We start from the raw sequence: 24,598 nt of genomic DNA, 5'->3' as shown, positions 1-24,598 counted from the left end.
TCTTTATTGGTGGTTGGAAAACAAGCAGTCGGTGCATCACTGCCACTACTGGTTTGGAGTTAGAACATAACATAACATAATATAATATAATATAATATAATATAATATAATATAATATAATATAATATAATATAATATAATATAATATAATATAATATAATATAATAAAATACATTTAGACTTTCCTTTATTAAATAATATAAATGTGTGACTCTGTGGAACAGTTTGGAGCAGGAAAGGAAACAAAGTATGAACATAAATCTGTTTAAAAAGAGATACAAAAAATTATTTATAAACGGGTATATGGAAGAGGAAATGGGTTAACGAGGAGTGTGAGAAACAAATAAAATAGGGAAAAAGGTATATTATACTTGCTTAAGATATGTTTAGATATTTATGTGGATATTTATGTAGTATACAGGACTGTCTCAGAAAATAAGAATATTGTGATTTTCTGTAATGCAATTACAAAAACAGAAATGTCATACATTCTGGATTCATTACAAATCAACTGAAATATTGCAAGCCTTTTATTATTTTAATATTGCTGATCATGGCTTACAGCTTAAGAAAACTCAAATATCTTATCTCAAAAAATTTGAATATTCTGGGAATCTGAATCTTAAACTGTAAGCCATAATCAGCAATATTAAAATAATAAAAGGCTTGACAAACAAAATAAATATATTTATACAAATATACAAATAAAATGAAATAAAATGATAAGAAAAGAGATAAAATAACAAAAAGCACAAGTTGTTAAAAAGTAATGGCAGTAGAGTACAGCAGGTAAGTAGTTAATTTAAGAGTACACTTTAGTAAACAGTAATATTTTAGGCCTGATTTGAAGGAGCTGACAGTTGGAGCAGACCTCAGGTCTACAGGAAGTTTGTTCCACAGGTGAGGAGCAGAATAACTGAACGCTGCCTCACCTTGCTTGGTTCTGGTTCGTGGGACACAAAACAAACCAGATCCAGATGAACCTCAGGGGTCTGGGAGCTTCATAGGGATAAGGGATGAATTTGTTACTTTTACAGTTGTATCTTAAAGATGTAAACTTGCAGAAAAGTCTTTAAACATCTACAATGTTTGTTACTGTGGGAAAATTATCAGCCGTTTACTGAAACATGACATGACATCTGCCGAACAACTGCAGAGTTTTCTGGACACGAGCTCACCCTTTTTTGGGGGGGGGGTTATATGTTGAATGCTGTGTGTCAAAGAGGAGAAATAATACTTGGACTGGTTTCTTTTCTTCCTTAACTCAGCTTTTGTTTTGTTTTTCTGAGCCTGCTACTGCATCTAATTCCTGAATCCCCCCACCCACATTTTCCAAATAATATTGGTCACTGAATGTATTTTTGTCTGTTAAAATGAAAAGGTTATCCCCCCTGACCCCCACATTTAGGTTCTTGTTGTCTTCATCTAAATGTCAAAATTGATTGATTTTGTAAGTTGTGATGTCCCATCAGCTTTTTTCTACATTATGTAACTCTAGCCATCTTTTTTTTAACCCTGTCCTAAATTAAAAGTACTTATGTTTTTGAGTCATTCATCATTATTTACCCTGCAGTTATTTTTTTTTAAATTCATTTTTAGGTAATACACTTTGTTACAGATTTATGCAACATTTTCTGCAACGTATCAGCCTGAATCAACTCAAACATCTCTTTAAAATACTTTCTGTAGAAAATGGAGTCAAATCAAAGAGTTCCCCGGTATTTTCCAGGTTGGTCAGACAAACCTGACACCCTTGAAGTGGTGCCGTTCAGTTAAAGCTGCCCAGGAGGATGAATCTACAATTGCTCTCTCTAAACTGGGGAGGAGAAAAGAGGGAAGTAGAGCATGAAGCCGCAGTGAAGTTTAGGGCTTGGGCTTCATGAAAAATAGCTCATCTCTCAGTGCTTTGATCACAAGCTCAAAGAAACTTGATAACATGTGCACACAACATACATTTGAACTTCTACCTCCCACATTCATCCGTCTGCACTCTATAATTAAACTGTCAGGGGTTTGTGATCACATACGCTTGCTACTGCTCACTGCTTTTCTTCCATTGTACTATTGAAAAAATAAAGATTAATACAAGGACACGTGATATATTTATATATGTTTTATTAAAAACTGTTGCCTGACAGTTTAGAAATGTTGTTTGTGACAGACTAACTCTGATGCAGTGCTTACAAACATTAATGTACAATCACAGATAAATTCTTTAGACTTTAGACACATCATCTTCCTCACTAAACTCCCAAATCTGGATGAGACACTCTTGGAGTTGCACAAAAACATCGGAGAACAAGCATTTGACAACATAAAATATTTTGTTCCTTCACTAACAAAAAGAAAAAAAAAAGCAGAATTTGGGGTTGCCAGTATGGTGTCATGGAGGTGACACACTAATTAAGACAAATTGATACTTGCTGCTCTTTAAAGTACAAAGTCTAAAAATCCTGGCAAGAACATGAGCTGACATGATATCCGTTTGCTAACATCTGTCCTACACAGTTCAGAATTTCCAACAAAGGACCTATTTTATGGCAGTTCATCTCAGAGGAGGAAATACAAAAGGCACAATGTAGAAATATAGTTCATACACACTTTCCACAGTGTTTACTATAAAAAAAGACCATAAAAATCAATCTGATTGAAATGGGTGTTTTTTTCTAAACAAACCCTGACTCTCAAAAGAAGCGGCAGCCTGCGCTTTTCAAATAATAAATCTTCTTACTTTATAAATATTAGCTCTTGGCTATGAAAAAAAGGTCAATGCTGCTCTTTTATGTCCATATACACAGTACTACCTTTCAACCACTTCTAGTGTGGCTAAACAGGCAAAAATACACTTTGTATTTAAAGTATCTACAAAAATGTGTGACATTTCCAGTTGTTTCCAGGATGGTGTTTTCTTTTTCTTTTCTAAATCATGATTCTGAAATGTTTTGGTATATTAAATCTAAAAGTTGACATGTAAAATATCTTAACATTAGAGATGACATAAAGAAAAAAAATCCAAAGAACCCAGATATCAACTTCCTGTTTCCATATTAAAGCCTGATTTTCACAGTAAAATCCCACCTCATTGCAGAATGTTGTGGTAGGTGACATTATCTGTCATTCTTTGCATGATTTAGAAGAAACTATATTTAATCTTTCGGGTTGACTCTGCAGTGCTGCTAATATAAGATCTGAAACAAGGCTGACTCTTTTGTAGATTTCATTTCACATAGTATTGTTTCCTTCAAACAAAAACATTTAAAAATGATTCCCAGACTTCTGAGGACTTTAAATGGCCCAGACAACTGTTTGGTCGCACTTCCACACACATGCTTCTGGACTTGACTGTAGACCCGCAGCTGCAAGTTGCTCCTGTCTCTGATTTCAGTCAGCACTGCTGAACATCAGAAGCTCTTGCTGCTTTAAAATATGTTTCGACAAATAGATTAGTCTCCAGTTCTTTGAAGGCAAAAAGTCTGGTTTCAAGGGACATTTTGTGGAATAAACAGTCCACCCGGAGTCCTTCCTGAGCTGGTAAACCCGAACCTGTGCTCAATCGGGGTCATTCAATTGTCCGTGAACTGACTCTGGGGCTGTAAGGCGTCCTTACTGCTAAAACGTCGACTACTGCTCAAGAATCATTGCTTCTTGAAAGGCTTCAATCCATCTAAAGAGACAAACAAAACATCAAAAATTAGCAGTTTTTTTGCGATTGGCACATTTGGCATCTTACATCTCTCCACAGCACCTATAACATTTCCTTTTTTAACTTTATGCAGATGTAACCCTTATTTGATCCTGCTGCTTTGCATTGACAGGAATAGTTAGTGTCTTTATTGTAAAACATTCACAAAAGCATATATTTACCACTAGTATAGGGTTGAATTTGTTGTAAGGAATCGACTGAGAGGCAGAAACTTTACAGTGGTTGTTGCCGTTATGTAGAATAAATCTACTGTAACCCTGACTGAGTGAACTGTTGTCAGACGTACAGCAGATAATGTTCCTATGATAAATAACTGTTCTTGAAGTTACCATGGTAACCGCGAATACTGTCAAATCAAAAAGGAGTAAAATCCTTTGAATAACAAAGACATTTGGTGTGGGATACCTCTGTGCTGTGGGGATGTCGTCAGCTTTGAAGATGTAAAACAGTGTGTTTTTGTGATACAGCTTGAACTGCAGCTTCTGAGCCGGTCCGTTCTTCTCCTCCCTCAGGAAAAAGCCCAACAAGGGTTGACTCTCTAAGGCTGCAACATCCTACACGGAGACATAACAGGTCAGAAAAACTGCATCGAGTTCAGAAGAAAAGGATCACCAGAGGGTTTGGTGCAGGTACCTCGCTGGCAGCGTATGTGTACAGGACTTTATTCTTAATGACGAACCACAGCCTCTTCCACTGCTTCTTGTTTCCTTTGGACCTGTTTAAGTAGCCACTCATGGAGGAGTTCTCTGTGTTGGCAGACACCTGGAAAAAAACACCACGAGAACACAAATCCATGCATCAATCACTCACCAAAAATGAAAACTGAAGTCAAATGTAGCTGGCTCATGTTCTGCACCTCTTTTAGGGCAGCAGGAATCTTTTTCTGTTTTCTGGTGAAGGAGAACGCTCCAGATTTGATCGGAGACACTGATGTGGAGGCACAGCGGTCACCTAAAACATAACAAAAACTTGATGAATACATCCTTAAAAAAAAAAAAAAAACAACAACACTTATATAAAAAAGAAAAAAAAAAGCCTGTTAATTTGTATTTCACATTATGTCGATTGTTGGGGGATAATTATTCTCTCACTGTTCTCTTGGAGCTTGGCAAAGCAGTGATCACACACACGAGCTGGTTGGTTCTTCAAGTACTCCAGGTAGTACTTATTGGTAGAGCACGCCTGACACACCACCTGTCACACAAAACTGCGATGAGAGACGTTTTCCAAACATTGTACAGAGGGAGCAGTGTTACTGATGTTGGCGCAGACCCTTCCACAGGCGCGGCAGTGATGCCTCCTCCAGGTGAGCGTGAACTCGCAGGTACAGATCATGCACATGGTGGCCCTCAGGTCCGGGATCCAGATAGGAGCCTTTGACCCTAAAGGGGCCCCGCTGTCGACCACAACCTCCGCCTGGGTGGAGAGAGAGTGGCGGTGAATCGGGATGCAGTCAACGCGCTGGCTGCCCTCACAAATTTACAGCTGCTACCTCTTCCTGACTTCGGCTGGATATGAAGGTGATTTTCTTCTTGGTGTAGTCGTCTATGGCCTGTGCGATGGCCTCCAACCACTCGTCTCTCTCTGTGGCTGAGCTGCAAATATGAAACACATCTTTACTCTCAGAGCCCACAACCATTACCGCCTTTGTTTACTGACAGCTAACAATGTGCAGCATCTAATGATGTAGAGTGTGAAGAGAGTGAGCGCTGACCCGGCTGAGAGGATGAAGGAGCGTTCAACGCTTTCAATGTTCAGCTCATTCTGATAGGCCTCCTGGCTGGGCTTACTCACCTGGAAAACACAAAAAACATCAGATTCAATTGGAAATGTACATTATGAGGCTTGCTGAAACTATTTCTGAACAATTGGGCTAAAAAGAAAGACATGAGGTATAATTTAAACAAAAACAAAGCATACAAGAAATAATAGGAGATAATGAAAGACAGAAATCTGAACAGTAAGCTGAGATTGCATTGTTTCTCCAACCTTCATTCCAGCCAGAGAGAGAACACTGTTGAGTTTATACTGGCCAGACTGGACCGGAGTGGTGTACATGAGTGCATCATTAAACTGGAGAAACAAACAGAAAATAATACAAATAAATATTTATTAAAGAAAGAGAGGGTTTGTTTACTGTTGATTACTGACTTTAAATCGAAGGCAAATAACTACTGTATGTAAATAGGTAGAAATTAGTATAATAGTGTAGCTGTGACTGTAAATTAAATGCCCATAATTCTGTGAGAACAAACAAAACAAACAAACAAACAAAAAGACTGATGCACCAGCCCACGCCACTCTCTCACCAGAAAAAACATGCGTGGCTGCATGACTTTCCTGGACAGTTTCATCAGCGTTCCTTCCTTCAGAAACACCTGCAATCATGGAAAGGTTTGCTTTTATTGAGCTGCATTTATAAGTACTGACAGTCAGAAGGGTGGAGAGGTTGCTGAGTAACTGTTGATGACTTCAAAATGACTTCCACTCGTGGTTTGTCACATAGCTGAGATCAGCAGGAAACATCACTGAGATTTTCTCCAAGCAGTCACCTTCAATATTGTATTATTTTATCACTAAAGGCTATTCAGGCCCATCAAGAACTTGCACCAGTATTAATAAAAGAAAAAACAAAGTGTTACAGGAAAACATCTGACATTTGATGGTCTCATAAAGAAGTTAGACCTGAAAATGCACTCATAAGGACAAAGACGTTTTGGACATACCCTGCCAGGCTGTACAATCTCGTGGTGACCATTGAGACTGTACTGAATCTGCATTAGCTTCTGGAAGTTATCCTGCAAAAAAACCCAAAAAGAAACACATGACATGTGAAGGGAGAAATGTAACCAGGGAAGAACATCACTGAACAACTGATGGACTAGATCAGGTCTTACCCCTTGTTTCATGATGTCATTAGCATGGTTGGCCACTTCCTTCACTATGCTAAGGGCAGCTATTTTGATATTATAGATTAAAAAGAAGAAAAAAAAAAAGTTATATATACCTGACATAAAAACCAAGAAGGTAATAATGAAAACAGTTTTTCTGTCTCACCTTGTGTGTCTTTATAGTCCTCAGAGTCTTCTGGAAGGTTCTTTAAGTAATCTGTAAGAGCAAAGAGGCTTAAAATCATATAATTTTCGAAGCAAAATCTGCATCATGGAAGTCATGTCATATGTGATAATAACATGAGGATGGGCGATTGATTCATGGATATGAACTACAACAGAAGTAAATGGAATTCAACATTTCTAAGGTGGAGAGTTGCCTTAAACTTGAATAATCAAAATTTGACCTCTAGTTACTCACAAGTTAAAATCAAGTATTAACTGAGAATTAGTTATTGGGAAATCATCAAGGGTCTGTCTTAGGTCCCTTACTTTTCAGTCTATACATAAAGTTGGTTACAAAAGTTATTCGTTTTTTACCGACCCGTGAGTCCACATTCTCAATTTTTCTGAAAGCAGTAGTAGTTTAAGATAAAGTTTGATCTTCAAACTTTATCTTCTTCGGTCTTCAGAATGCTGCGCTTAACGTTACCATGGCAACCTAAACTGTCACTTAGACCTCACAACAGGTGAAAATTTGATAATCAAAATCAGTTTTTTTAATAGTTAGCAAGAAACAAGACGTCAGAAACCGTCTCCATTGTAGTCGACTTGTACTATAATTTGGTCAAGAAAAGTAACAAAATGCTTATTTTCTCTGTCTTTTCAGGATGTTATAATGGTTTTAGGTCAAAATCTTGGGGATTATTATACAGACAGCCTTTTCTGTTTCTCAAAATATCTTAAATAATGCCCTTTTTTTTTTTTTTTTTTAAATGTACCCCTCTAAGAAACTCTTTGGATTCAACAGAGCGTATGTGAACGTGGCTTTCCACTGGGTGGCGCTGTACCACAAAAACCTAAAAGAACACAGTTGACGCCAAACGGTAAAAACTTGATTTGAGTTCAAGTTACGTCCTCGTGCTGTCAATGAAACAGCAGCATGATTTAATAAAAACCCTGACCTGCAGAGTTGTGAGGACAGAGCGCGATGGGGAGTGGATGACTTGTCTGTACCTGTGAGCAGCAGCTGGTACTGAGGGATCCTCTGGACTGGTTTCAGCAGGTAGTGTTTCAGAGCCAGGCTGGCACATCGAGGACTCATCTGAGATAAAACACATACCGGTAGTTGTTTACACATGCTGTTATGAACACACACTCAAACACACACACAGACATAACAAGGTGGAACCTTTAAATGTGGTTACTAAAGTGGTGAAAAGGCCATCCACGTAATGTTACACATCTTCATAAAGGTATTGGCTGAAAATCTAGTGGATATGACACTAACTAAATTTATAAAAATAAACAAAAATGTTCCCAAAGAATTCTGTAGCGCGAAAAAAAAGAAAAAAGTCCTAAAAATGATAAAATAGGTTGAATTTTACCTCAAATTCTTTGACAACTGCTGCAAACGCTGGGTTCTTTCTGCACTGTTCGTCTAACAGAGCCACGTTGTTGTCAAACTCACGGATGTAGGTGGAGTACATCTTCAGGTAAGGGCCCTTCTGGACGAAGATGTCCGATAGCCTCTGGTGTTCAGTCCTGGAACCAACAAAAAAACAATTGCCCTCAGTTCAAGCCCTGACAAGTTGGGTATCAAGTCCTATGGGCTTCCTAAGGTTACGCAGGAATGATGTAAGAGGTTCTCGACTCCCTTCATACGTCACATTCCAGGTTTAAATGAGTAAATTTAGGACCCACTGGTTTGTAAAGAAATGTTATGATCCTTTTTCATGAATATATAAAAGGGATCACGTCAGATCTGCAGCGGATATGTAACATCTGATTTAAGATGCAGAAGTAAATAGATGCATCAATATCACTGCCCCGGATTTGGATTTGACACACTATTCCATTCACATTTTGCAGTTGTATTCTCGTTGTGCCAGAGGAAATGTGCTCTTGAGAATGAGTAAATAAACATAAAGTTAAGATTTTAAGGAACAGCTGCAGTAACAGATGAGTATGAGTAAACAGATGTGCTAGTTTTAATGTTCTTAGTCGAGTCTGACTTTCTTTCCAGTAGCTTCATTTTTACTGACCAAGCCTTTATTATATATCGTTTTTTCAGGTTTAAAAGATGGAATAATTTTAATGGAATTTACAACTCAGTCTGAGCGGTCACATTTCCTCTGAGACTTGTGTCTAAAAGCAGCATCGTTAACCTTTAGAACCCTACAAAACCAGTACAGAGTATTTTGTTTAAAGAGTTTAGAAAAAGAAAAGACAATCATCGATTTTAGATACATAGAGTAGATAAAAGATGTTCAATCTTATGAATATCTTGAAAGTTTAATGTTAACAGGGAGTCTGTAGCCAATCAAGGTCAACAGAGACTTAATTTGATGACTTCGCTGAATTCTTTCCATTTTTAACCATCTTTTATTTTTCTTTCATCCAAAGTCATGACATTCCCTTTAATATGTTGATTCAGTGGAGTATCCATAAAGAATAAGAATAACCAAGGCCATGAATCAGCTGGTCAAAGAAACTCTCAGGAGTAAAAAAAAACACAAGTCTATTCTATGGTTGGTTTGCAAACTTTTGTTAAGACCAAAACAATGACAGAGTATGTGTAAACAAGAAAATGGCATTTAATGTTAGTACTTAGGGGGAATAGATATACATGAAAATAAATAGCTATTTTAAGCTGCTGACAGGATTCAAAAATGTAATTCCTTTTCCGTAATAGTGTGAATATGGCCTCTACAGATAAACCAAAGTAATTTTAACTTTGTTCGCGTACAAAAAAAAGACTGTTTGTACAGGCATCTCCATTTGGTCATAGCCAACTTGCCGTAAGTCTGTACAAGTCAACTACTGATGTTGCACAATGTGCTGTCGATAGACACAAACCGAGTTGAGTTCATGGCTTTTACTCGCACACTTTCCCAGAAACATAAGTACAGATCCAGTTTTATGGACAAACCTTGTCAATAGGGGCCTTATCCAGTCTGTTAGGTGACATGGCATTTTTTTCAGTCTTCAAATGCTTAAATAGATTATTTTGATGTAGTCCATGTTGTATATTTCCAGTTATGTTGACAGTAATTGCCAGTTTGCTGCAAATGCATACTGAGCTCTAACACAAAATGTCTTTGATTCATGTCTTTTTGGTCTCTAATGAAAACTTAGCAGCAATACTCCTTAGCAGCTGATAATAGACTAGGGTTGTTTTAACTGTGGAATTTTTCCATGAATAATTTTTCCTATTACCATTATTAACCAATGTGATCATTTTTTGTGTGGTCATAGTTATTATAGTGTACCTCTGAGAACTTATTAATACTCCAGGTCTTTCATTACTTCCACTATCAGGTTATTAAATTCTGATGAAAGCCATTTAAAATATCTCTAAATTATGCCTATTGTTAGTTTGGCATCTCAGGTTTTCCCCTCTCCCCTACCAACCCGTTTGTGTAAAACCATAAGGTTTAAGGGGTTAAACTTAAAGTCTTGCTACTCCGTCATACAGACCAACAGTCTCTCTTGTTGAGGACAGAACAACCTGCCTGAACAGATTTATCTTGTAACTTTATTCACTAGACCTTTCAAAACAGCAATAAAGATGATGAAAAATGTGACTGGGAATGATACAAAAAGATCACATTTTTGATGCTAATCAAAACCCAAACAAAAAAGATAAGGTGGATGTGTGTGTACCAGTGTGCCACTCTCTCCTCCAGCTCCCTCAGCAGGTCTCTGTTGAGCTGGTACAGCTGGGGCAGGTAGTACAGGATCTGACTGAGGATCCGCTCCTCCACCACCGGCTTTCCATTCTGACGGGTTGCCTTGGCAACAGCATCCCTAAAGTCCTGAAGCGACATGTGGGGTGAGTTATTAATTCTGATATTCCCTTCCATAAATACACACATGTGCACACACGTCCACACCCACACAGAGACACACACAGGGCGGGGGAAGCACGTGAAAAACACACTGTGTTGCAGCTGAACAGGAACACCTGGTTATCACCTCATAAACTGGCCCTTACTCCCCCACCCCTTACCCCTTACCCTCATAACTCGACACTTAATTTTCACAGCCGAGTCAGCATTCTGACTTTGTCCAGTGTGCCAACACACACATGCACCTGGAAGGAAGCAGGGAGGCTGCGGGGGAAACCTTAATGTCCGGGTCAACTCGTCATCTAACGCACTCTCAAAAGTGCAAACCCCCCACAGCAAGAAAACAGCACCGTTTTACGTTATAGGCAGTACTCGAGTTGTAAAAAGAAATCAGGGGGGATGGTGGATTTTATCATATGGGGACAGATAATTTGTGCTGATTACAAATAATATAATATATTACAAATAATAGCACTGACCAAAACAGCTGCAGAAATACTGCAGGAATGACATAGCAGCAGTTAAATGCAGCCTTCTGTAAGCTTTAAATATCCACTGGGCTTACATCAAATACATCAAAACACAACAATAAAAAACACTTTTCTGAACTTATCAATATGACTCTGTCCTTCACAGGATAAGTAAAATGGATCACTGCAAAAACTCAAAATAAGAATATTTGTCCTCTTTCTAGTTAAAATGTCTCATTTTAGTAAAAAAAAAAATCTCATTACACTTAAAACAAGACTCATCACTGGAAAAAACAACAATTTTCACCTGTTTCAAGTGGATTTTCACTTAAAATAAGTAGAAAAATCTGCAAGATTTTTTTGCTTTTAATAAGAAGATAAATCTTGTCCCACTGGCAGATTTTCCTACTTATTTCAAGTGAAAATGTACTTGTAACAGGTGAAAATTGTCAAATAAGTTATTTTTCTGGTGATGACTCTAAATGTTGAAATAGCAGTAAAACCACATTCATTGATGAAATGACATAAGGGATGGAAAGGGGGGATGTCAGTTTTACAGGGGGGGTGATTTTGACCGTTTTTATTTCAGGGGGGGATGCCATCCCCCCTCATCCCCCCTCAACTCGAGTACTGGTTATAGGTGAGGAGCAGAGTTCATCCTGCAACAATTAAGATCTAACTCCATTCATACAAGTATCTAAAGTGTGCAATAACATCTACAAATAAACAAAAAAAAAAAAAACTGGATGGAAAAAGTCAACATGACCGCTTTCAACAAATATGCAGTGCAGATTAACAACCCACACAGCGACCTGCAAACATACAATATAGCTCTGCACACGCACACACAGAGGAGCGTCTAAAGCACGTGTGTCTGGAGGTCGTCTCTGCGGCCCGAGGAAGCAGCTGCTGTGTGGCCGGGCCATTCGCAGAGAGAGAGAAGAATGTGATCCGACCTCTTTTCTTGGACAGAGCCCCCCCGTCCCACCCCCACCCCCACGCCTCGCCCCCCCCCGCCGGCCGCAGGACTACGTTTCTACTGGCGCTCCGGTGACACAGCCAGACAGGTGGGTCATCAGTCCTGCCTGAATCCTCCCCGACCTGGGAACCCCCCGGGGAGAAGCCTGCTACAGTGTGTGGCCTTCCAGTACATGTGAACAAAACTTTCCCTGTCAGAAGTTCAGCTAAACTCCCGTGACCTGAAAGTTGTACTATCAAATGTTGCAAACAAGAATGTCATGGAATCAAAAGGAGTCATTATGTTTGGATATCTTTTAAAAGTAAAAATAATTACACATTCTGAGAAAACAGATGGTTTTATTCTTTTTATGTTGCTGGAAGACAAAAAGCCAAACTTTTATCATGTGAATGAAAACATGAGAGTGTGCTTTGCGTGTAAATACTTAAGGAATTGCAGTTATTCCTTGTTTATTATTCAGACTATTTTAAGTGATACTATATTTACACGGAGCTGAGTAATGAATCCACTTTTATTAGGAGTTGTGAAAGCATGCCAGAGTTACCACTTTGGCACACTTTTCCCTCCTGAAAACTCAACCCTGCTTTTCTTGGTCCTCCATCCATGTAAACTGAACGTTTGGAGATTTTGGAGAGGGTACCGTTCATTTAAGGACACACATTTTTATGTATCCAAAAGTTTTACTACTCAACCGCTTACCCAGTTAATGAAATAAATTGTTTATTACTTCTTTCAGGCTTTTAAAATGCTATTGTCAGCAAACAACTAAACTCGTCACACAGATAAATCTGCAAGCAAGTCCTCATGGCTGCAAATATTAGTGTTTTATTATATTTTTAGACTGCCATCTAACTTATATGCATATTTGACTTGACAGTAAAGAAATGATGTGATGATAAATAAGTAGTGAAAGCAGTTTTCAGTTCTTGCTCAGACTACGACAGGTATTCATCTAAAAGCTTCATGCATACCAAAATGAAACAATATGTGTGGCTTGAATCTGGAGTTATTATTATCTTCTCTTACCAAAATGGTGTTCTGTCTAAAAATCTTTTACCATAACGCTATTGTGGATCATTCCAGTTTATATTCCCCCCCTGCTGCACATAAATACAAACCTATCCTGGATGACGGTCTTAACTTCTCCATAAAAACAGTCCACCGAGTGCAAGAAGTCACTGAATGGTTGAAAGTGAATCATTTCTACTGCCTTATCTCTCAGAAGATCTCAGCACAGTTGAATACAAATAGGAGATAACAGGCTACTTCCACAACACTCTTCACCATCATCGTATCATCAAAAGAAGGAAAGTGTTTTGGAAGAACGGTGCTCCACCCCTTGTTGTCCAGAGGCAGGTCCTGTGGCACGTGGCAACCACATGCCTTTCTAACGTTTTTTTTTCTTTAATGTGTCACCGGGCTAATTGCACAGCTCCTGACAGCAGACCCAAACAAACCCGAACACTCGGCCATTATATGAGACGAGTTAATAATCTCTTTTAAAAGTCGCCTTCTGACAATTCGCAAATGCATCAAAGCATCAAAGCACCTTCTCCCTCCTTGCAGCCGTGCATTTACCTGCCCACCGCTTCCTCGCAAAAACCAAAAAAATCCTCAGACGAAGCAACTCCGAAAACCTCAGCACTGGAATAACGATGATTCAACTCCGTACAAACCCTTCGAGCAAAGACAACACCAGTCAAGAGCCAGGAAAAAGACTTGATTGCCACTCGAAGAAAGGGCCGACGTCTGTGTGGCTAACAAAACGCATTTCTTTTTTTCACAACACAGAAGTCCCCCCCTTTTCTTCTGACCGTTAAAACAAATAATGAAAATGCTCCATTAATAAAAGTCTTGAATACGCAGGACACTTACTATGTGCAGAAGCTTCAGGACATCTACAAACCTGATTTAAAAAAACAAAAAGAATAGAAATAGATAAGCAAGGGACCAACACTTTGCAGCATATTTGGACAGATGCAATGCAAAAAGCAACATCATGTGTTCCTGGTTCGTCTCACTCACACTTTCTCCGAGCTCATGATTTCCTGGGCAATGTGCACCACCTTCTTCCTCTTCATCTCATCCTCTTGCTGAAAGATCAGAAATGGAAACAGTCAGACGACACCACAGAGAGGTGCAGGGCTCCATAACAGTTCAGTGTCACTCACAGGCTCGCTGCAAATCACCATGATCACTGGATCCTGCTCTGCCGTTTAAAACCATCAGTGTTTTCTCTAACGGGCCTCAAAGTAGAGCCGTAATCGCTCTTCTTTCTCCCATCTGTCTCCTCTCTCCCAGTCTTTTGCTGGTGCTGAATGGTAACGGGGGCGGTCTCTCTGAGACTTAATTTGGACGCTGGCCTTGGCCCCTGCTCTGACTGAAATGTCCTACTGGTCCTATCGGAGCCTGTATTTGTGATATCCTGAGGCTTTGAGAGGCATCAGACGCAGGTGTTGACAGTATCATGGAGAAGGTCACACGGGACAAAGAATCAGAAAAGGAAAAAAAAAAACAAAAAAACCTCTTTCAACCATTGAGGGAGCTATTCTTAAATCTGCAGCCCTTCTGTGTTTGCTCACCATCCCCCCCGTTTCAACGCACACCCACTTCTAAAAGGCTGTCGCGGGCAGCGAACACTCTTAGCAGCAGGCGCGCACAATAGCCCCATGCGGTCGCACTGGCAGTTTGGTCACCAGAGCTGATATGCGACCTGGAAACGCGTGTCTGCTTTTCATACAATTACATGAGGCTCATATCAGGCTCAAACTAGCTTTGGGAAAATAATCGTGCAGCATTTTCCAAATCCTTTAAATATAACACAATTTATAACCATATATTTGGGTATTTCTCGATTCATAGTCACAAGCAACTTTCTCTGTCACATCAGGTCAAGACTGCAGTGACCGAGTTAGTCTGTCTGCCCAGTAACAATCAACAGATGAATAAAAACAGAACTTTGCAGTAACATAAAACCCAACACCAGAGAAGAAAAGCAATCTGAAGAATATCACAAGGTCTTGTGATGTTGAAACTCAGAACAGACTTATGTGTGATCATTCAACCGCCAGAAAAATCATGTAATACTGTAATTTACACACATTGGTCGGCTTGATAATAAATGTTTAAATTAATATTTCCTCATTCCAGAAATTGTAATCAGTCCATGGAGCGCAACAAGTTGACAATTCAGTCTTTATTAATCAAAACTTTGGACACAGATGAGCCATTTCCCCTCCAGATGTTTGGCCGAATGTTTACTGCAATCTCATTCAAACTAAAGGACTGAATTAATAGGAATAGGAACATAATCCTTTTTTATAGGCGGCATCAATCGCCTGCACACGCAAGGAAACCATTAATCATCAAATGCTGGTAAAGGTTTCAGTTTTAACCTGAATGACTATGACTTTGTTGTGAGTAATTAAAAAGCTCTGCAATGACTGAAATCCCCCAACATTACAGAAGTATGTGACTGCAGTACCTGTCTGTCTGTCTCGTCCAGGTGCTCCTTGCTGGAGGTGGAGCTGTTGTCCTCTTCATCTGAACTATTCAGCTCCTCCTCCTCAGAGTGGACATCCTGGCCCATCCAGCTGCTGTTCACCAAAAACAACAAAGATTAAATGATGGTAGCTGCATTAAACCTTTTTCTTACCAATATTGTTACCATCTGTAAAACAGAGCACTGTGGGAGGAGCTGCGGAGGAGCGTGTGTGTCCACAAGTACACTCCCTTGATAAATAAAGTTTAAACAAGACTTGTGCAACATGAACGCCTTGATTATCGAACAAACTGTGAATCATTTCAAGACGAAAACTTATCCAGATGTTTTTTCCACTGTGGAAAATATTGATGATTGCACTTTGACAAACAGGGAGTACGCTTAGTTGACGAAGTGGCATAAAAGCTTGGAGATCTGAAGAATCCAGATCTGAAATTCTTCTTAGAAGATAAGAGCGACCATCCGACTACCTGATGTCACACAGCTCAGTGTTGGCATCCGTGACAACACACGGCCCACATGGCATGGAGTAACATGCAAATCAGTGATGGGAACACTTCAACTAAACAATATAACTGGTTTTATATCGACATATAATGCCATCCAAGCAGCTTAGCTGCTTCATTTCTATTTCATTAAGATGACAATCACGTCGATACATGAAATGCAAAACAAGATCAAGGGACGCTCTGAATTGCTGAAATCTATAAAATAGGAAAACATTTTATTCACAAACAACTGGAAACTGATGCCTCATTCTCTTATACGACTATTGGATGGCTCTTTTTTCTGTTAAATCTCTCTGCAAATTGATAATTCTGAGATTTTGAACTAAATAAGACGATTAAAGACAACACTTTAGACTCAAGTCCACTATTATTTGAAATTACTGTAAATTATTTATCAAAGAAAAAAGATCAGACCCATCATTCATTTGAAAAAACAAACAAAAAACCCCCGAAAGAGTTGACCTGTATCTAATTTTTCTTCCATCAAAGAATTTCAAAACAGTATTTCTATACCCAGAGACTTTACCAGTCTTGCTACTGGCAGTCCAAGAACACGCAGGCTTGGATCTCCCCACAAACAGGTTGTTTGCCCGCTTGGTACAAGCAGTAACATGTGTTCGTCTCACTAATGTTTTAATCTGGCTCTCATAGTCTCATCTGCAGAATAAATCTGTCTGATTTTGAGCTGAGACTTGAGAGCAGGAGGAATTAATGTGTCTAGGGCTTGTCTACCCCCACATGCACCTTCAGGAGAAGGGTGATGGCTCAGAATGAATATTGGATTAAGATGGTAGGACTCCAAAAATGCCCCACATTTCCTTTTACTCTCATTGGCAACAACACACACTTTCCACTTCCTTGCTTTTCTTACGTGTCTCCATTTACCTAAAATACACTCTCTCTCTCTTTTTTCCCCTCAGCTTCTTTGTCGCTTATTCTTTTTCTGTTAGTCAGGCAATCCAGCATACTGGGTCAGGCACAGAGCGCCACTTGTTTACAGCCTGGGGCTACTTACATAAACTTAACAGGCTCAGATGCCTGGGAAACACGACAGATTCACTCTGCCTCTTTCTCCTCTCAAACACAGAAACACCCGGCTCTGCATACCAGGCAGAATTAAGAGGCAGAGCACATCCCTAATGTTGTAATGGCCGTCTTAATATCTCAGCATGTGCCGTGGCTCTGACCCCATCCGCTGTAAGTGCCCCGGTCTCAACAGACAAATGTTAGTGTCATGACTGCAACTTGGTGACAGAGTCAAATTTTAATGTGGTGAGGTGTCAGCCGCACTGATTACTGATTTGGCCGTTAAAACTGTAGATAATCATTCACATTTTAATTTAAGACTTTACTTTAACTTGTTTTTCCGTGCAATATCTGCCTGTCTACCTCACACACATTCTACCTGCCTATTTGCACTGTTTCTTTTTTTTCAATGTACTGTATATACTGTTCATACAAAGTTATTATATATATTTACTTTTTCTTACCCCTCCCCTGCATGTGTGTGTTAAGTGTACTGCTGCCAACAAAGTGAGTTTCCCCACTGAAGGAGAAAATAAAGGATTATCTTATCTTATCTTTTTATTTAAACATTAGACCAAAAATAAATAAATACATACTTATAGAAGAAGTGAGAAATCTTATAAGCAACTTGTTGTTGTTGTTGTCACAGACTGAACAATCTAAAAACTGGTTTTACGGTTAGCCCAGTCTTTTTTTTTTAGATATTATATATAACATGTAATATATAACATATAACATCAATAAAATATTGCTCTTGAAGCATAGGTTTAGAACAAACATAGTTATTAAAGAAAATTCAGCATGAAAACAAATCTGAGTGTATTAATTGACAGTGAAGACTGTGACTAGTTTAAATCCAAATGGAATATGCGTTTGGAGCAAATTGATAATTAATATTCGGACTTAGGGTAATGGTATTGATTCAAAATAAATACTAAACTATTCTAAGCTTAAGATTCGACATAAAAGACTAATAGACTGGACAAAAATTATAATAGGACTAAATGATAGAGCCAGGGTTGTTTAGACTCCAGAATGTTCCTTTAACTTTCCAGGATTTTATCCCTCTACTCTGGGGAACCAGTTTACAAATTACTTTGTTTGGTGACAGATGTTCAAATAAATTAAGCACTAATTCAACTAAGAATATTACTGCAATATTGCATCTTTACAAACCAGAATATCTAGAAAAACAGATCTCTTTCTAAGAGGTAGCCAAGAAGTCATGAATACATTTCCATTTCCCGGCCTGCATTGACTTGCATGAAACAAAGATAGAAATCTTTCATTGCTGGAGGCGCTTTTGTCATTTTTAAATAATAGATCATCATCCAAAATAAATGACGCAATACTTTAAATTAATTATTTTTGGTATTTTATTCTAGCACCCTCAGTCTTAATAATCGCCCTGCAAATGTATTTATTTATGTATTTATTTATTTATCTCTATAAATGTTGTATTTTACTCCAATTATAACATTTGTGCAAAATGTTACTTTATTTAGTCATTTATTCAGGATCCAAATGAACCTCTTTCCAGATTTTCTCACAGCCATGAAGCAGAAAGGGGGAAAAAGGAGTGATGAGGTTAAGATGGGGCTAAACACGGCGCAAGGGCGTCCAGGCTGAAGAGGAGGAGGCTGGTGGTTGCTGGAGGTTTATTTTCCCTGTTCTAGAAAGCTCTGTGGCGTTTCTGTGATTCTCAGACATTTCCTGCCCTGGCCACTGAAAATAACCCACAGGAAAACAGGCCGACCTGCTGCACACCAATGCTCTATTCAAATTCAATGCCTCGGGTTCACAGGCCCACTTTCACGCTCCTGTAATCACAAACTGCTCGTGTTCACCTGCGCTAACCTGTTGTGCACAGCAGTTCACACACCGGAGTGACGGATCACCTGCGATTACAGGGCAGCAATAAGGGCTAAGTGTCTTACCGAAGGTCTGGACCTCTGCCTACATCGACTTTCGGGCCATTTTTCACACTTACTCAGACATAAACACACCATTGTTAACGGCGTTGAAGGTTTGACGTCTGCTTTTTGCCCTAGAGCATACATGAGCTCAGCTTTTTCAATTACACTGAGTAATTTTTCTGACTTAGGTGATAAATCATCTTTAGATGTGGCTTCTGCTAGGTGTGAAGAAGCTGTGCCTGGAGAAAGCTTATCCAGGTCCAAATTCCCCAATAAAACAAATGTTTTTAAAGTTCCTACTAGGGCTGTTCGATTAATCGATTTTAAATCGTAATCGCGATTATGTAATTAGAACGATGTTAAAATTTTTATTTTTTATTTTTTTACCTTGTCTGCAAACATATTAATGATTGATACCATATTAATGATTGATGGAAATACCTCTCAATACCTGCGACAAGTGCCCCATCGGAGAGGCTCTTTAGTGTAGGAGGGGGCGTTGTAACATGCCACCGGGCATCCCTCAAGCCAGATGCGGTAGACCGGCTCGTGTTCCTTGCAAAAAACTTGCAAATGTGAATAGCAAATGTAATGACTGACATTACACACCTCTACCTCCTTCATGGGTTGCATTATTATTTAGCATGCAAAGACCCAGTTTAGTTTAATTAGAAAATGTCTTGTTTTATTTAATTGGAAATATAACTTACTGTATGTTTGCAAGTGCTGATTTTTTTTTCAGGAGATAAAACTTTATATTTTTTAAAACTTTTTTTCAACTTATTTTACAGAGTTTTGCACTTTATTCATTCATTTTTGTTTTAATAAGAGCAAAGTTTGCACTTAAAGCCCAATGGGGCAAATGTTCAATATAAAAACAGCATATTTGAAATCATTTCTTTGCCTTTTGTCAATTCACAAAATAATCGTAATCGTAATCGAAAATCGGATTTTGAGAGAAAGAAATCGAGATTTTATTTTTGGGCAAAATCGAACAGCCCTAGTTCCTACTGAAAACAAAAGAGCCTTGAATGTGAAAAATGTACTTTGAGCAAATTTCCCTACCTCTCGTACTCATAGTCTTGGCATCTGTGATAGGGATCCTGCACCTCATAGATATCTGAACTGTCAGCGTCAGAGTCATGTGGCCAGCCCAGCCTTGCACCGTGGAAAGGCAGGTTCATATACTCCGGGATCTCCTCATACAGCGGCACGTTCTCATACTCCACCGACTCCTCCACACCTTCTCCACAAATATCGACCTCCCCAATACAGCTATTGGGCCGCTCCAGGCTTCTCTTCCTCCCCTCCGACTCTATGCTGGTACAGTCCAGGGACTGCCCTCCCTTGGCCAGCAGCTTTGGCAGCATCTTCACTGACAGCCGAAGCTCGAGCAGCTTGCGGAAAGAGAGGCTCCTCTTGTTGGAGCTGGCCCGGGTTGCCAGGTCGGCTGCAGAGAAGGACTGCGCCCTCTGCTTGCCCCCCAGCGTCGGGGCTCGGCTTTTAGGCGGCACGCTGCTCCTGGTGGGCATCTGCCTGCTGAAGAAGGTCACCGAGGGCCGCGTGAAGCGCCAGGTGCTTTTCTCCTGGGGAGGTGCGGGAAGCTCCCTCATGGGGGTGCTGGCATGCGGGGGTGCAGGAGGACAGAAGGACGGCGGCGGGGGCGCTGGCAGGCTGTGTCTCTGAGGTTTTCGGGGGGGTGCTCTCGGGGACGGCTGGTCATCGGTGGAGAAGGCTTTCCTGTTGTTGGCCAGATGAGGGTGGCAGCCAAGCTTGACCTGCTTGGGAAGGCTGTGTGTGATCGGGTACCGCTCAAAGTCGCCGTAGCCGCCATCTTCATCCTCCTCCACCCAGTGCTGCTCAACCTCTGCGCTATGGCGAATCGATTCACGCTTAGAGAGCACGAACAAGGAGTGGGAGTTATTTTTGTTAAGGGAAGGGAGTATCTCTACTGTCCTGTGCAGGCGAGGTGAGAGGGACGTCTGCCGGGGAGGTGGCACAGGCACGTCGACATCATCCTCTCCCAACCCAGAGTCTTTCGGGGTCACTAGGTCGTCACACGTGTCTTGTTTGAGCTGTAGACCCTCTAAACTAACACAACGGCCTGTTAGCCTCACTTCTCCCTTAGCTTCCTGCATTTGATACCCTTGTCTTTGTTTCCCCACCACCTTAACCTGGGCGCCGCCCTCCAGCCCATCCTGCCTCACCAGGGCTGGCTTTTTGAATTTACGTGGGTGAGGGACTGGGAGGGGCTTACTTGGGGCAGCAGGGACTTGTAGATCGGGGTGAAGGCGGGTAGGAGATGTTTCACTGATAGGATCGGCGCTTTCTACCTGAGATGGATCTCCAGAGGAGTCATGAGGAGCTGTATTTGACAAAACGCTGATGCTGCCTGCAACATCACAGGTTGACACAGAGTCCGTTAACACTGTCCTCTGGTTCTCTGTCACCACATCCGTGTTTAAATCATCAGGCTCAGCAACAGTATCTTCTTGATGTTTTATCGTTTCCAAAGCTCCCTTGTGCTCTACAGTCCTTTGTGCTTCTTTGTTTAACATTCCTCTATCTAGGTGTTTCTGTCTCTGAGGTTTATCCTTGGGCTTTTTGGTAATCCTTCCACCTTCAGCCTTAACGACAGCTGCTCCTTCCTCTCGGTTTTCTCCTCTCTCTTGTGACCTTGCTTCCACGACTCCTTCTGTGGAAACCCCATTCTGCAAAATCTCCTGGTGAAAATCACCCCTAATCTCGGTTGCATTTCCGTTTTCGAGATGGTAACACTGGGAACAGTCCTCGAGCTCACAGGAGCAGGTGGGGATGATGTAATCAGATTCACGTCTCCCGGGCTCTGATAAAATTCCATTCCTGGAGTTGAGAAGAAGAAGGCTATCATGTAAAGTCTCCTCCTGTTCCTGAGAAAGATTAAGACATTCATTTGGCTTGGGCAGCGGGGGTGAAACAGGAGGAGGGGAGGCTGTGGATCTTCGGAGGCATGGCTTGGGGGCAACCGCTGGCTTTTCCCTCTTGAGAGTGGCAGGGGAGGGTTGGGAGACCGGTGAGGACTGGGAGAGAGGAGCTGGTTTGGGGGCGATGGGTGGGGGAGAGGGCTTGGTTGTGGCGGGAAATTTAGGTTTAGGAGCTACTGGAGGCTTCTTTACACCTGTATTAAAAAAAGACAAAAGAATTTCAGAAAGCAAGTAGTGTACCTGCCCTTCCCCCCTTTGGACTAATCATGAAATCCCATAAAAGCATCAATCACCCCCTGCCTCCTAAAATATAGACAGACAGCTGCAAGCAGGAGTTTGAACTACGGTCAAAGGGCCCATCTTAGGGTCAGAAGGGAGGGACTGAGCCCTGCAGTAATATGTGAAATGAATTTAGCCATCAGAATGACATTCTCCGTCTTTGGTAAAGCGATGAAAATAACTCTGTCTTTTTGGAAAAACTGCTTTGTTTTTTCACTATAGAGTATTGAAGAGATGAGTACATTATAGTTGTATATTTTCCTTTAAAAAAAATATAATTTCCCTTTAGAGATTTAATAAAGTACTATTGAACTGAATTTAAATGAATTTTATTCACAGCTAACCTGGATATTTCTATTCAGATCCACATCCTGGCATGATTGGTATGCCTGGACCAGTGCTATTTTTTCCCCTTCAGAGACAGTTGCAGAAAAAATTGTGCTAAAAGATAACTGATAACATTGTATTTTCCACTCATAGTCCAGTTTGCATTTATGTAAACAATTGGGCTTATTTGTTCATATCCAATACTTCCTGACAGTTAACGGTCATGCATTTGTGAAAAAAAAGAAAAGAAAAAGAAAGAAAAAAATAAGCAATGAATTAATACAAAATGTATCAAAGATAAAGTTATGGTATTCTGAAGTGACTAAATGTATTTTTCCACATGCATGTAATTAGATATGGAAGTGAGAAGAAGTCCTGGGAAATAACCCTGTTAAATAAAGAATACAATAAAAACAGAATGAATAGGCTACATGCTTATTGAAGAAAAAAAAAATCAGATTCTAGCCTATATTTTCCGCTCTTCTAGCTGAAACTTGGCTGGCCGACACCACGAGAAGTGGAGTCATCGAGCGGATGTTTCCGAAAAGGCCAAGCAGCGCTCTGCCCCGGTGCGCTCTGCTCTGCCGACCAAACTCCGTTCAAAAAAGCCTTCATTATAAACTGTCGCGATCATTATGCACGCCCCATTCCCCAATAGGTTAGTCTTTTATGGCTAAAACTATTGGTTAACAACTACTTTGAAATTCGGCTGTATTATTTTCAATAGATAAATAAATAAATAAACTTACTCTTAACTATCAACAAAACTCCCCGTGGATAGCTGCGGTGAGCAATGAAAGAATCTACAACTTTTGCATATTGTAACATTGTCGTTTAGTTATGAGTCAGACTTGCCAATACATGCTCCAAACAGCATAAAATAAATAAAATATGTCCTTCTGGATGCATTAACATACATAAAGAGGTATAAACATTAAACTGATTTTTTTTTTTTTAAAGGAAACTGATTTTGTGTAACTGTAAACACTAAGTATCTGCATTTCAACACACACACACACACGCAACAAAATCTTATCCTATATATATATAAGATAACATGTCAATTTTCTTTAAAATGTTAAAAGATGCCAGCTTATATTAAGTTGGACTTGTTGCATGAACAGCAGGGCAGATGTTTTAAGACAAAGGATTTAACCCTCTCCAGCTGCAACAGAGTTATAACAACCCCTCCTGAACTCTGATTTCAGACTTATGACTATGCTTTTACAAAACATTGAAACTGAGGTGGATCTTTTTTTAAAAGCTGTTATTAAGAAAACTGTAATTAACTGTGGTTGGGTAAAAATAGAGTGGATGCTATCAACCTTTCCAACCTTAAAAAAAGAAAAAGGGTTTCCACTTAATCTCCAATAAAAACACTAAAACAAACATGCGTGTTTTACTTTTGGAAACCACACCACACAGGCTTGTTAAATAATGAGTTTTGCTGAGATAAGTTGGCGACACAAACCTGTGCTCATGACTCCCGAATCGCTCCTTTCTCCATGAGTAAATTTACTTTCAATGGAATTGCGAGAAAATCCTCGTTTTTCCCTCCTTCAGCACCATTGTCAGTGGGAAAATCGTATCATTGGGAAAACGGGCATATCCATGTCCGTTGTTGCTTATCTTGCAAGCGGATACATGAATAAAGTTTGTAAGCCAGTTAGTTTTCCCATTTTTTCGAAGTTTTCGGCCACGGTGCTTTTTTTTTTTTTTCCTCCAACAGAATAATACAAAGTACGAATTAATCAACGAAGCAGTTCCGGAAATGGATTTAAAAATAAAACTGTCGTCAAGAGAAATTGTTTTAATGTATTGTAATACGACATCAAGCATTTATACAAAGATCAAATTTGTGTCTATCTATATGTTTTCATATAATCAGAACGGAGATAAATTATTTTTGTCCTTAGGTTTTTTAACATCACTTGGTGTAAAATATGGAGTGTTTTATTTTGAAAGTGGTTTCCTGTAATCTCGGTCTACATTTCCTCACATAGCTTTCCAACGGTTAACGGGT

General features: G+C 39.8%; 1 protein-coding gene across 1 annotated transcript; it reads right to left on the bottom strand.

The window, feature by feature from the left end:
• Window positions 1-2,098: 2,098 nt before the first annotated feature.
• Window positions 2,099-24,274, bottom strand: LOC133423848 (FYVE, RhoGEF and PH domain-containing protein 6-like). Its single transcript, XM_061714171.1, has 21 exons — window positions 24,047-24,274; window positions 20,072-22,163; window positions 15,538-15,649; window positions 14,079-14,146; window positions 13,929-13,959; window positions 10,420-10,571; window positions 8,142-8,298; window positions 7,771-7,858; window positions 6,761-6,811; window positions 6,601-6,659; window positions 6,430-6,501; window positions 6,013-6,081; window positions 5,693-5,776; window positions 5,418-5,497; window positions 5,196-5,298; window positions 4,976-5,119; window positions 4,795-4,897; window positions 4,560-4,654; window positions 4,337-4,465; window positions 4,109-4,257; window positions 2,099-3,664 (listed from the first exon to the last, which is right to left on the bottom strand). Exons 1-21 carry the CDS (start codon window positions 24,054-24,056, stop codon window positions 3,622-3,624), a joined length of 3,891 nt encoding a protein of 1,296 aa, XP_061570155.1. The 5' UTR covers window positions 24,057-24,274; the 3' UTR covers window positions 2,099-3,621.
• Between the last annotated feature and the right edge of the window lie 324 nt (window positions 24,275-24,598).

This window comes from Cololabis saira, chromosome 23 (genome assembly GCF_033807715.1).
Source record: "Cololabis saira isolate AMF1-May2022 chromosome 23, fColSai1.1, whole genome shotgun sequence".
Classification (NCBI taxonomy): domain Eukaryota; kingdom Metazoa; phylum Chordata; class Actinopteri; order Beloniformes; family Belonidae; genus Cololabis; species Cololabis saira.
This window is presented reverse-complemented; position numbering and strand designations above follow the sequence as displayed.

Coding starts and splice junctions, on each gene's coding strand:
- LOC133423848 (XM_061714171.1), bottom strand. Junction 13,960..14,078: donor ATCATGAGCTCGGAGAAAGT/GTGAGTGAGACG, acceptor TTTTTAAATCAG/GTTTGTAGATGTCCTGAAGC. Junction 4,466..4,559: donor TTCCTGCTGCCCTAAAAGAG/GTGCAGAACATG, acceptor GTTTTTTTCCAG/GTGTCTGCCAACACAGAGAA.